Raw genomic sequence first — 14,892 nt, forward strand, 5'->3', positions numbered from 1 at the left:
GTATTTTTTTGCAGAATTATTCTGGTAACCACAGCTGACATTTTTTTTCTGTAAAAGCAACGGAATTTTTTTTACAGTGTAGTTCTTACTTAGCTATTTACTAATGCAAACTAATTAACGCTATTTTAAAATAATATTGGACTTTCCAAAGAGGGAAATGTGTCTTAAATGGTCTAGATTATTTAAATCTATTGGCATAGTTTTTGTTTTTTACTTCATAATAATAATAATAATAATAATAATTCATTCAATTTGTATAGCTATTTTCTAGATGCTTTATATATGTAATATAGCTTTAATGAAGAGCTGCAAGAAGAAGCAAACAACGCGTTTCGCCTGAAGCTTCATCAGGTTCGCACTGCAAAATTGCACAAGCATTCACAGGTTAAATACATCACACGACCAATGATCACAGACTTCATATCTTCAGTCTTTTCATAAGTTTAAATTTTGTACAAAGCTGTAGCCATTAAAGACTGTGATGCATGATATTTTTTCTCGGAAAGGTATTTCAGGGGAAACTGGATTTTAATGCTTCTTTAGCTGAATTTCCTCTGTGGTTAGATGACATAATCATTTTATAGATTTGTTAATTTACAGCTGACACCAAATATACTTGGACAAGTTGTTTCCATAGCAACAAATTCCAGTGAAACAGCCTTCAGCTGCATTCTGACACTTAATGCCGATAATCCGTGAATAATTATCTCATAATTATGTCATGTAAAGTCATAATTACAAGAAAGTGTTTCTTCGGTGAATGCAGAACACTTCTGTAGCTTTTTGTCCCTTTCTCCCCATTTTTCTCTTTTTTGTTCAATGAATAAGCTCACCTTTGACCTTTGACCTTTGAGTTGACCCCTCCACATCTATGTTTCCCTCTGATACCCACCGCCATCTTCAGAACTTTTCTCAGAACCTTTATTTTCTTTTTTTTAACCTCTTCAATAAATGTGCAGTGGTTTGCTGTTGGCCTCCCTCATTTAATTTAATTTTTTTGCCAAAGTTGTGACAAAACGTGAAGCATCCTCTTGCTAATTTCCCAGCACCCTTTGAGAAAGAGACAGAGCGAGGACGGGGCAGCGGGGGTCACGGGGGTGGACACTTTAAGATGAGTCAGACTGTCGGTCCGGACCGGTGACTCATCAGTCTGCAGTCTTACTTCAGCACAGCTCACTTCAGGAAAACACTCTCATGTTCCACTTTCTTAATCTCAGTGTAACCAGTGACAGTTTAAAGGTTAGTGAAATTTTTTAGATGGAATTTAAATTTAATTTATTCTCCTTCTTTGTACATGTAGGCCAAAAAATGATTTCTTCAGCATCTGGGCTTAATCAACTATTATACTATTATAAAATAGGTGGAAATAAGTGGAAAAATAATCTACTACATGTAAAGTTCTTACATTAAAGAAAACTTTTTTACTAGAGCCTGACAGATATGGGTTAACGGATATTATCAATATCCGATATATGCCATTAAGAAGCCATTTTTTTTACACTATATATAATGCAGAAAATGTTGCTTGGTGTGATTTAGAAATGCTATTATTTTTTTTATTTTTAAAAATAGTCAGCAACTGACTGAAATTTAGCATTAACGTTTATTTAGTTATTTATTTTATTCAGATTTGTTATCCTTTTTAGAATTGGCTGACAATCATACATGATTTGTTTAATGTATAATCATTTTTAATATTATTTAATAAAGATTTATTTTTGAGAAAGTAGCAATTTGCAGAGTGATGAAAAATGCAGGATACACATGAAAAGGTGTATTTTCATCCCAGCTTAAAAAATTACTGTATCAACCACCATATCGGTCATCGACTAATTTTGCCCTGTGAAATCAGTATCACAGCACTTTCAAAAACCCTATATCGGTCGGGCTCTCCTTTTTATCCATCAAAGGAATGATATCTCCACTTTCAATCGAAGGGTTGAAGAGTCACAAATACTTTTCTAAACCTCTAAAACTTATAATTTACACATAACTTGCATATTTTTCATCCAACAACAGCTGTATTTTGTATTTTTTAAGGTTAAATTAATAATATCAAAACTGTATTTAGATTGGAGTAACATTACTAACATGACTGCACTTATTAGCTGTCACTGAGTTGCTCCAGTAGCGTTGTTACAGTATTAAACCTTGGGGAAATAACTAAGATTCAGTATTAAATATTCAGATTTTAGTGACACCTCCTTCCTCCTCCGTTTAGCTCCTCATCAGCCTGTTTTATTTATTTATTTATTTATTCATTTATTTAACAGGACAGTGCATGGCTCTCAGCCGTACCAGAATTAGCTACTAGCTAAATTTCATCTTTAGTCCCTGGGCAGGAACAAATAAGCTTCACACTCTTAAAACACAATACCACACAGGACAACAGCAAGAGTAAAGTCACAGTATTAAGACACAACACAAAACAATGTTAAAATACAACACTGCAAGAGATTTCAAAATAGTGAGCTAATGTTTGAGTTTATAGTTGGTAGGTGCATGATTGAGTGGATTTAAGCCATGATTTTATTTTAGATTTAAAACCAACGAATGTCCTGATGTCTCTGATCTGATTTTGGTGCAGCGCTCTCCGTTTGTGTCTCTGACTCAGCTAACAGCTAACAGCTAACAGCTAGCATTGTGCCTGTCAGCTTGGCAGCTTCCCAGGACCCCCAGCTAACCCCCCCGGCTCCTGTCTCTCTCTAACGCTTGTGGTTGAACCATTGAATGCATCAGTGGCGGTGCGTTGGTGTGTGTGGGGTGCACTTCGGTGTGTTCAGTCTTCTCTGTTTGTCTGAAAATGTATTTCTCCGTCCTCCTCCTCACCTCCTCTTCCTCCTCCTCCTTCTTTCTCTTCTTCTTCTTCTCCTCCTCTCCATGCTGCAGTACTCCCAGATGAGGGATGAGGTGTTCAAATCCAACCTGGTGTGCGCCTTCATCGTGCTCATCTTCATCACCACCATCCAAAGCCTGCTTCCCTCAGCCAGGTAAAAGACAGATAAGTGTTCCACCACGTCCTCAGGTCAGCCTCGGTTCCAATAACTGTTTTCTCAGAGAGAACAGAGTTTTAACTATTTATGGTTTTGGGCTATTTTGTCTGTTTGACTCCTTTTCATTCTGCCTGTATATAAACTTAAAAAATGTTTACCATGTCATGTTGGTATCATTTTACTCAGCACAATATCCCCTATACACTGTAAAAAAAAGAAAACCTGTTGTTTTTATGGTAAAAAACCAACAACTGTGGTTGTCAGAACTTTACCGTAATAAATACAGTAGAACCTCCTCTGTTGAAAATGTTTCAACTCTTGCTAAAAATGTGCACTTCACCTGTGACATTACACTGTAAAAAAAAACCCAGTTGTTTTTACGGTACAAAAACGGCAGCTGTGGTTGCCAGAACTTTACAACTTTGTGCAACTTTTTGTAATATTACGGTAAAAAGATATTGGCACTGTTGATTTCACGTTTAAGATTGCCATTTTATTCCATATTTTACCGTAGGGAATAAAAAAAATTCCATCAAAAAAAAAACGCTGTTCTGCCATATAATTGACAAGAAAATACTTTATAAATGCTGCATAAATTAAAGATTTTACCATTAATATTACAGTATATTTTAGTTATAGATGTGATGTTAAGTACATTTAACAGTTTTTTTTTTACAAAAGATAACTGCAAAAATGATGGCTTGTATATATATTACAGTATATTTTTGTGACAAACACGGTGCCAGAGTATTTTTTTTTTACAGTGGAGTAATGTCTTTTACTGTCGTGGTTTAGCAGTTTTTCAGTGTAAAATCCACAGACATTTTTTACAGTGTATGACCTGATCATTATTGTTTCACTTTGACTCACTGGATCGACATCAACCAAAATGATAAATAATAAAACCCAACCCAAGTATTTTAAATGTTGCTTTCAAATCAAACATCTCAGAGGTAACATGAGGAGAACATCTAGTTCTATATTTTTATACTAAATATATTTGAGCTTATCTCCAGTTTTACTTGGCCTATCATCATCAAACACAAACTGGCATGGAGTTTGAAGGCAGAACTTTAGAGGGAAGCTGACGGCAGGAAACACACTGCTGAAGCTTTGACAGGGAGACGTCATGAAGAAGTGATTTTATCTTGATCGGCGACTCTAGAAGGTTAAAGGACAAATAACAAATGTAGCACGTCATCATTTTTGCTTGATCAAACAATGGCTATATTTATTTATTTTTTAGCTTTTCTAAGCTACAGTTTCTATAAATTGAATACATTCTGACTCCCAACTTGTCAGATTGCCTCTCGCCGTCAGATACAGATGTACAAGGAAGTCTTTAGTGTCAATTCTGGATGTATCAGGGCCAGGATATTACCTTCCAAACATTACATGCACTGTGGCTTTCAAAATGAACCCCAGAGGAAGTAAAATTCAGGAAAGGTTAGAGATTAAAACAACTGTGTAGTATATTTTGTGCCACAAATGGTATAATTCATGTTACATGTAAGAGGGGCCTCTCCCTGACCCTTGGGGCCACACCCTGATCCTTTGGTAAGAACAGAGTCTCCAGTCTATTTGGGAGCTCTGGGGACAGGTGCCTATCTGACAGAGGAGATGTTGGAATGTGAACAGAACAAGTCTATCTATCAGATAGAAAAAGGGTTGGAATGTCAACTTAAATAAAGCCTGATTTCCACCGGGCGCGTTACAGCAGCGTCATGTCAGCGCTGCGTTCGCCGTTGCAAAAAGGTAACACTCTAATCAATGAGAGCATTTCCACCGGGCGCGCTGCGTAACGTTACAGCAGCGTCTCAGCAGCGTCTCTACGCGAGCATTAGGTAGGACTTCTATTCTCTGCGAGACGATGCCAAACCACGTAAATCTCAACAGAGCAGATTGCACCAGACAGGAAGTCCGACTTATGACCGAGGCACCAGATCAGCAATCAATCAATCAATCAATCAAAGGGTCTCAGAGTATTGGCGACACGGACGACAAGAGACTGATTGTTGAAGTGGAACATCATACAATCATTTATGACATAACATATTGTTTTTATAAGGATAGATGGTCAGATCAACACATCTTTCACGTCAGAGAAGCAAAGTAAGCTGTTGGTTGTTGTTGTTGTTGTTTGCTTTATACACACAGTTTATCCATAGACTGTATAAATAGAGTTTAGAGTTTATCAGGGGATCTTGCGGTGTCCCATATGGTCAGGATTATCGCGTGATCTCGTGATCTCGCGTGTATACGACCGGCTCGCTAAGCTGACGTGATGCTGCTGTAACGCGCCCGGTGTAAATAGACGCCGGGCAGAAGATGCAGCAAAACCGCAGTGGAGCCGTGCTGCTGCTGTATCGCGCCCGATGGAAATTCCCAGTAAGGTTAAAAAGTAAATTTAGTAATGTATCTGTGCCGGGAAGACGCGCCCATGCGTTGCTTATGGGCTAGAACAGAAGACTAAAAATACCCTCACACATAGAGAAATTTCAGAGAGAACAAGGGCTACATTTAGCCTGGCTAACACCAAACAAATCTCAAATGAGATTTGGTCTGGAAACCAACCGATCATTTCTCCATAGAGGAGTTGTGGTTTACGATCCTCCAGAGCCGTTTATTGGGCGCTTAGAATGTCTATCAAAAGCGTCTGTAGGTAGCTCTTAGCCAATCGTATCAGTTATACCAGATGACGTAGTAGAGCTACAGAAATGGATGTTTGTTGTGTGTGTGTCTGTGAGAGAGTGTTGCTTGCTGCTTTGCTTCTCCAGTTCTCGCTTTCTGCAAGATTTATTTTCACGCTTTATTCCCCCTCATGTCATTCAGCCACACACATCCACTGATTTTATGGGCAACAAACAAGTTGCTGTGGGTCTCCGCCGGTGATCTCGCTACGAACCGGGGGACAGCGGAGCCGCCGAGAGACCTTTCGCCTTTCAACTTTCGCTCTAAACTATTTAAAACACCATCTACAGCTAAAGAGAGTTTTGCGTCTGCAGCAGCCATGTAGGATCCGTAAGAAAACTACAAGCTTCCAAGTGCCGAGTAGTATGCGTCATCGTCTTGCCGTCCCTCCCCGCTCTGTGATTGGATCCCTAAAACAGGGCTAAGAAACCTCTCTGGTTGCCAGACCGCCTGGAGGTTCGAAGTTAAATTCGAGCGCGCAAGGCAGTATGGGTATACCCAGGCTAGGCTACATTGGGCACACCTTTCATTAAGCAGCCTTGAATTTGACACAGTTCTCCTCCAATGTACCTATAGGCAGTGTATTCTTTCATGAGTTATAATAAAGAAAACTAAAAAGAACTTCAACTTGGTCTTCAATCCATTTTTCTCACTCAGAGAGGTAGTTAATTTACACTACAACTGCTACTGCAACGAACTACTGACACAGTAATGCACACTGCAAATTATTTGTTTCTTACCAAGATAAAAAACAACAACTTAGATTTAGAAGTGTTAGATAAGTGTTCAACATGCTTATTTCTAGATTTAATAATCTTAATTTAAGAAATCTTGTCAAGGTAAATTATCTGTCCATGCAGCAAGATCATTTCCCTCAGATTTACTGTTTTTATCTTGTTTTTAGACACACCTTTTTTGCAGTGCAGAACGACTCCAAGTAAAAACATTGACACACCCTTCCTTAACGGACGTTCATCCTATAATATTACATTTGTTGCTCATAACATCTAATGATGATGTGCATGAGTTTTTTCTGGAGCTAATGGAGAGCCTGGTGCGTCATCCTGAGCAGCAGCCGGCCAGAGTCACTCCTCGTCCTCTCCTTACTTACCTGATTATCTGGGGTTGCGTTATTCTTGTATTTATTGAATTTTTGGTGCAACTTGGCACAAGAATTTCCTTCTGGTTTAATTAAGTTTTATCTTATCTCACAGACTGGGCTGACAAGTCTAAGCCACAGAGTGTTTGGCAGGCAGTGTTTGTGCCCTAAATATTAACTGTACTCAGACATCAGCCGCATCTAGCTGGCAACACACACTGACCAAGTGTGTGCTGTGTTTATTCCTCTTGTCCCAATATACTTCAGAATTGGAGTCATACACTGTAAAAAATAATGTCAGTAGATTTTACAGTGAAAAAATGCTAAACCATGACAGTAAAAGACGTAAAGTGATAAATGGGTTAATTCAGTTTCAGTAACAATGAAACACCATAAATGTATATATCAGCCAAAACAGTATTTTTTACAGATTTTTTTTAATTTAAAATACATTACTCCCCTGTAAAATACTCTGGCACCGTCTTTGTAGCAAATAATATGCTGTAATATATATACAAGCGATCATTTTTGCATTTATTTTTTGTAAAAATACTTTTTCTCACTGTTAAATGTACTAAACACCATGTTTCCGACAGAAATATACTGTAACATTTAATGGTAAAATCATTAGTTTATGCAGAATTTATAAAGTATTTTCTTGTCAATTATATGGCAGAACAGCGTTTTTTAGATGGAAAAACGTTTTATTCCCTACGGTAGAAAATGTAATAAAATGGCAATCTTAAACGTGAAATCAACAATGCTAATATCATTTTACCGTAATATTACAAAAAGTTGCACCGTTTTTATTACGGTAAAGTTCTGGCAACCACAGCTGCAGTTTTTTTCTTAAAACCAACAGTTTTTTTTACAGTGTAATGTCACAGGTGAAGTGCACATTTTTAGCAAGAGTTCAACAGAGGAGGTTTTTGTAGATGTTGTTCCAAGTATAATTATTTTATTTTTTGCAGAATAACAAGGTGTGTAAATTTTATTGTAATAGATATCTTTGAATATGGAAAGAAAACCCTGGAAATATATTTTAATGTTTCAGAAACACAGAAACTGTGAGAAAAAAAAACATCATCTGGCTGAAGTAAATCTATATATGGAAGAATGTAATATTTTGTGAAACTTTAAAGGTAGAGCACTTTAATTGTGGGTTTTTGATCCATATGAAACCATGTTTAAGTGCTTAGGTCCTAATATGATGACAGTGCAGTTCACTGTCCCGCCCTCAGCTGACGGTTTTACTGTTATTTTGCCGTTTATTATGTTTCTGCAGGATGGTAACCATGGTGATCCAGTTCTCAGTCCTCATCGTCCTGCATTCCTGTCTGGTCTTAGTTACCACAGCGGAGGACTACAAGTGTCTGCCTCTGGTACTGCGCAAAGCCTGCTGCTGGATCAACGAAACATACGCGGCCAGAAACGTCATCATCTTCGTTTCGATCCTCATCAACTTCCTGGCAGCCATGATCAATATAGTGAGTTCAGCTTACACATATATTGTTTGTTTGTTCTGTGAGGATGTTCTGTTTCTGGTGTCCATGTGGCCCCTCAGATTCTCATTTTGCACACAGAAAGTGTCCTCAAAAGACTTCAAGACAAAAGACAGGATCCTGCATGGAGCTCACTTCATTTCCTTTTTTAAATGCTTAGTAATTTCCTAAAACAGCTGGTTACTCTAGTTTTTATAAATGCAATCTCAGCAAGAGGGAATAGTGCTTTGTTGAGTATTATTTTAAATGACACGTAGAATAAAGTGATTCTGACAGAAATATCACTATTTTAACCTTTGTTTTGGGTTTTTTTCTAATGGAAACTTTCCAAGCCTATGATCTGTTCAAAGGACAGTCGGGAAGTTCATTTTTTGATGATAATGCCTGTTTTCACAGTTTCTTTCAACAATAAATAGTGTTTGTTTGTCGATTACTTAAAGGAAAAATGTTTTGTTTGGGTTCATAGGATTAAAATTTTACCAGTCATTTTAATAGCATGAAAACTGAATGCATCTTTGTCTCTAAGACATAAAAACCAACATTATACTATAACCAATCCCTAAAGGGGATAACATAAAACCAAAGCAGACCTTGGAAGTAAAACTGGAGTGACTTAATAAAAGAGATGTGTTTTTATCCATTAAATTACATCATGTTTCAATTTAAAAAACAATGAGGATAATGAGCTATGCAGCATTAAGTGACAGGCTCTTTTATAACTATGAGATTCATTACTTTTAAGAACCTTTTTTTATTGTCTTAAAGTCGACCTCATCGGCCCCATTTTACCTGATGATACCAGCGATGCTCTTCTGCAGGGCGGCCTCTGAAGGCACAAGTCATTACTTAACTAAAGCACATGAAATGAGCTGATAATTAGCTTTTGGTGTTGCGAGGTCTCTGATAGCATAAAGCAGAGCGTATTATACAACCCTAAGGCTCCACTGGTGAAAAAAAGGATTGGTTAGTCTGAGAAAGAGAAAAAAAGGCCATTAATCCCAAAAACACAAGCAGAACCTTGGAGAGGTTGTTTGTGTAAATGAAGTCAAACTGGAAAAACACAAATTGCAAAGTGATTTAAGTTGACCTTACAAAACTACAAAGATGTTAATCGAGATTTAGTTGCCACAAAGTGGATATTATAGGAAACAAATGCAAAATGTTGCAAGTAAATGGACCTGCACTTATATAGCGATTTTCTAGTCACGTTGCGACCACTCAAAGCGCCTTACAGATTGCGCTTATTCACCGATTCACACACACATTCATACTGGTGGCAGAGGCTACCCTAAACGGTGCCACCTGCCACCATTGGGAATTCATTCTCACACGATGAACACAGCATGGGGAGCAATTTAGGGTTCAATATCTTTCTCAAGGATACTTCAACATGATGCCTGCCATGGACAGGGGTCAAACCACCGGCCATCCGATAAGTGGGCAACCGCTCTATCAACAGGGCCGCAGCTGCCCAGGTGTACATGTTGCAGATACATCGGGTCTACACACACTGTATAAAGATGGTCGACAAGTCCACTTTGTCCCACTTTACAACACTGAAGCCTAAATATCCAGGATACAGGCACTGCCATCTTGTTCTGGTGACATCATTTAGAGCGAGAGTCTACACATGACACATGATCAAATGATAAACAACACATGTGCAGTAAAATCTGGCCTGCACCTGCTGAAAGGTTCAACAGATGGCGTTGAGTCATTGAGCACCTTGGTTCTGTCAGGCTGAGCTCACCCACTTTTATGTCTGGTGCCGTCTGCTGTAACTCTCTGACATCACAGCTCCGGCTAAACTGTGAATGTCCTGTACCCCAAGAATATGACATCTTCTGACCCTGTGTCTTCTCCTTCTACCCGCCCTGGTCTGCATAGTAGCGACAAGAGTGGAGCTGCGGTATCAAGTTCATGAGTCAGTTACAGCCGTCATTCAGGACATCACAGCCCCGTTTTAAAATCAAATGACTAATTAAAACCAACCTGATCAGAAAAATTAGCACCTGAACAAACGTGATAAGAACGACCTAAACCATAAAAAGGACACTTCGATATGTAGGCTGGCATGGTCAGGGATCTAACCACTGACCATCTGATCAGTAGGCAACCACTCTACCGACTGAGCCACAGCTGCCCAGATGTACATGTTGCAGATACATCGGGTCGACACACACTGTATAAAGATGGTCGACAAGTCCACTTTGTCCCACTGTACAACACTAAAGCCTTAATATCCAAGACACAGGCGCTGCCATCTTGTTCTGGTGACGTCATTTGGGGCCCAAGGGTTACAGCAGCCATCATGGCTCTTTGGGAAATATTACTTTGACTTCTGGATTTATAACCTGTACTGCAGCCAGCCACCAGGGGGCGATCCAGATGTTTTGGCCTCAATAGTGTCGTCCATCTTTATATACAGTTTGGGGTCTAAACATTTTGTAACTTTGCAGATCTGCTCTCATAAAAGAAACCGAGTAAAAGCAATAGATCATTTTATGTCCCCATGTACTGAAAAGTAGCTCCCTCCTGCAGAAATGTATTGTTAGTAAACAATGTTCTCCTTAAAATATAACTTTTTAGTTACAAAAAGACAGAAAATCCAACATCATTGGCCTTTCTTCTGTGTGAAGCACTTTCAATCTTTGAGCTAACTCCACTTTGAGCCACAAGTTTGTCTCCTTTTATTTTCTCCTTATTCTTTCTATATCACTTTCTGTGCGACAGAGGAGCTCCCAGTTCTCTTTAGACTCGGGGCAAACTTCAGTAACAGCTCAGCTGTTAATTAATATGAATATCTCATCCTGTTCACTCATAATTAGCTGTGGATTTTTAACACCTTGAAAGATTAAAGGCTTGATGAAGCAATGCATGAAGAGTTTTGTATTAAAGTTATTTTCCACTAATCCTGCACTGATTTCACACTGTACAACAACAATATTCTCCCTGTTGGTCTCTTGCAGCTGTGGTGTGACTTCGACAAGTCCAGCACCTTCAGGAACCAGACGTACAACGAGTCGGCCTCCATCCCAGACATCTGCTTCTACCCAGAGGTAGCGACTAAATGAGGTGTCTGAATTTTGCAGTCAGGTCCATCTGTTGTGGGTTTTTTTTCCAATTCTGCGACAGCGGCAAAATGATGAATTAAACATCCTCGACATCTGCTTGCACCCAGAGGGAGGTCTCGCCTCAGACAACGGCGACTGATGGAGCCATCAGAACGTCACGGAGAAAGGATCCATTATGTTATTTTGCTCACACAATATGCAGCTGATTGATGGACTCAATAAGGGAGTAACACTTTTATAGCTGCAAGCCTGAGCTCAGTCACAACGTTTCATGTGTATATCACAAACTTATTTCCTCACGACCGTCTGCAGAGCTTATGTGTGTGTGTCAAGGTTATTATAGTTAACGAAAACTAGAACTGAAAAAACATTTTCGTTAACTGAAATAAAAATAAAAACGAGAGTTTTAAAAAAAACGATAACTAACTGAAACTGTACTGGCTACAAAACTAACTAAAATTATAGTGAAAATGTCCTTCGTTTTCGTCTTTGTCAACTTTTTTTCATACGTAAACCTTTTTGGTTGATGGTAAATTTATTTAATCTACCTGTTTTTTTTACTTATTGGGGCTGAGATGGATCAGACAAAGGAAATAAAGGAAACATTTATTGCGACTTTTTTTTAATCTCGCACCCAACAAATACCCCATTACAACGAAACTAAAACTAATGAAAACTAAACAAAAACTAAGCATTTTCCAAAAAATAAAAACTAATTAAAACTATCTATAATTTATAATCTATAATTAAAAATATCTCTAAAAAGTCATTAAAACTAACTGAATTTGAAAACAAAAAATCACAACAAAATTAAAACTAAAACTAATGAAAAATCCAAAACTATTATAACCTTAGTGTGTGTGTGTGTGTGTGTGTGTTGAAGTAAGAGCAATTTTAGATACTTAAAAATAATTAATGACTATTTTTTTTAGCTGTGATAAATCCTGATTGGAATATTTGATGAGACACAAACCTTTATGGAATTTCAAATGTTCATTGTAATGTTTTCTACCCTTTAAAAGGGTCAATTCACCAATGTTATATGTAAATGTCACTTTACTTCTCATGGTTGACACTAATCTACATTATCCTCAGTATCTTCGGAAAATAAAAATCCCTGTTGATTTCATCCAGTTATTTCATTTTTGGCATTGAACTACAACTTTATAACAGAAACAGCTGTGCAAACTGGAGGCATGGAGTTAATGGGCTTGGATAACTATTATTATTATTATTATTATTATTATTATTACTAATTATATTATTATTAGTTCTCCAAGTTTACAGCAATGCAACAGTAAAAAGCTGGCAGGCTGAGCTGCTTTCTTTCTTTAATTGATGCCTGAAATTTTCAGAATCTTCTGTTTCCAATCAATAACTTCATGCACTTCATGAGTAGGTTTTTGACAATGCAAACCTGTTGATGTTTAGAAGGTATAAGCATTTACTATGCTAGGCTAGGATGCTAACAGTGCTAATAAGGCTGGCGGGTCAATAGCTCTGCAGATATTTGGTCACAAAGTATTGGACTAATTCATTTGTTGACCTGATGATGGCGCTACAGAGAAAGTGCAGGGATCACCAAATTCATCCACAACAGGACATGGACAGAATGATCTTTATGGTAAATGTGTGTGTTTTCCCAGTATTTTGTGTTCACGGGGGTGCTGGCCATGGTGACGTGTGCTGTGTTCCTGCGGCTGAACTCGGTGCTGAAGTTGGCAGTTCTGCTGCTGATGATCGCCATCTACTCGCTACTGACCGAAGCCTTCTACACCTCGCTGTTCGTCCGCTATGACACCGTCCACCACAACACAGAGTGAGTGCTTTAAAATCACAGGTTTAACATCCATATGTGAGTGTAAACAATACTGATAAATGGAGCTTCAGTTCAGCTTCGGTCTGCTCAGAGAATTATAGACTCTCAGTGCTACATTTTACTAGCCTGGCTAATGGCAGACGAATCACAAATGAGATTAGTCTGGAAACCAGCCATTCATTTCTCCGTAGAGGAGGTGTGGTTTACGATCCTCCGGAGCCGTTTATTGGGCGCTACGAATGTCTATCAAAAGCGTCTGTAGGTAGCTCTTAGCCAATTGTATCAGTTATACCAGATGGCGTATGTAGAGCGTCATAAATTGATGTTTACATCGCCAGGCTAGCCCTCTAGCATCTCTACTTTGAGACTAAAATGCTCAATTTTGCTTCTGCAACGTTTTTCTGCAGCATGTTCTGGTTCTGGCTGCTCACAGTCTACCGGCAGTGTTGGTGTGTGTGTGTGTGTGTGTCTGTGAGAGAGTGTTGCTTGCTGCTTTGCTTCTCCAGTTCTCGTTTTCTGCAAGATTATTTATTTTTACGCCTTATTCCCCTCTCATGTCATTCAGCTACACACATCCACTGATTTTATGGTCAATAGACGAGCTGTTGCGGGTCTCTAGGCAGCTCCGTTGTCCCCCGGCTCGTAGCCAGATCACCGGCGTTACAGCAGTGAGCGGTAGCGTAGATTAGGCTTTTGTCAAATCCTGTCAGAAGCCAAAAAATGTCAAAGTTCCTTTTAGTTTTCTTTATTATCAGACATCAGAATACACTGCCTAGGTACAGTGGAGGAGAACTTTGTCCAATCTCAAAGGCTTCTGAAAAAAGTGACCTTCTCTAATCAAGGCTAAGGTCTCTCTGCCTTTTTCTGTCTGTGTCAGATCATTTAATTCAAATGTTCCATCCCACACCCCACATATAGGGCATGTTTTACGGGAACGTGCACATTGCTAAGTCTACTTTTTAACCTTAAAAGGAATTCAACCTATACTGTTTATATTTCTGCTTCCACAGCCTCTAATGTCTGACAAATCCCAGATTCTACATTGTGAAATTTCTGGTTTAAACCGGCTATTACAGTTCTGTTCTGAACAAGAGGTCAGACTGGGGCCTTTTACTAAAGCAGAAGACTTACAATAAAAGTAACATAAAATATACCACTTGTAACATAAAATATAGGCTACTACACTTTCATTCCATCTCTCTGCCTGTTGGACTCGTTGAGTGAAACCTTCAGTACCAGACAGTTTCAGCACGTACAGTCAATCATTGGATTAGTTTTAGCCTTCTGGGTACCTTCACATAGTCACATCGGTGCAAATTCCACATATAAAAGCTAATTTATACATTTTTTTTCTCCTCTAAAATCAGTATTGGTATTGGCCACAGAAATCCCATATTGGTCGCATCCTAATTGGATTTAATAGCATTTGCTGCAGTTTTTAATGGTTTTATGGTATATGCATATGGCCAAATATAGACAAATTAGTGAAAGTAACCTTTTATTTCGATTCACAAAGTGAGCGTGTTAAAGTAACGACAGGTACATTGATGTCTCCTCATTCCTCCGTCTGTTCCCCGCCTCTTGCTCTTCAGAAACACATCAGGGAGCCACGTTGACCTTTTTTATTCTGGAAATAAGTGTTAAGAAATGTGAGAAAACTCATCTCGCATGTGTTCGCAGTGAGAGTACATTGACCTTTACAGTGACAATGTAT

General features: G+C 38.5%; 1 protein-coding gene across 2 annotated transcripts in view; it reads left to right on the plus strand.

Moving 5' to 3' along the window:
- Positions 1-14,892, plus strand: part of adcy8 (adenylate cyclase 8 (brain)) — a 163,489-nt gene that overhangs the window by 120,173 nt on the left and 28,424 nt on the right. For both annotated transcript variants that reach the window (XM_059343945.1, XM_059343944.1), the window contains 4 exons: positions 2,890-2,990; positions 8,069-8,270; positions 11,255-11,344; positions 13,006-13,178. In XM_059343945.1, the coding sequence (XP_059199928.1) occupies positions 2,890-2,990; positions 8,069-8,270; positions 11,255-11,344; positions 13,006-13,178 (566 nt within the window). The remainder of the gene's footprint in view (positions 1-2,889; positions 2,991-8,068; positions 8,271-11,254; positions 11,345-13,005; positions 13,179-14,892) is intronic.

Source organism: Centropristis striata, chromosome 11 (genome assembly GCF_030273125.1).
Source record: "Centropristis striata isolate RG_2023a ecotype Rhode Island chromosome 11, C.striata_1.0, whole genome shotgun sequence".
Taxonomy (NCBI): domain Eukaryota; kingdom Metazoa; phylum Chordata; class Actinopteri; order Perciformes; family Serranidae; genus Centropristis; species Centropristis striata.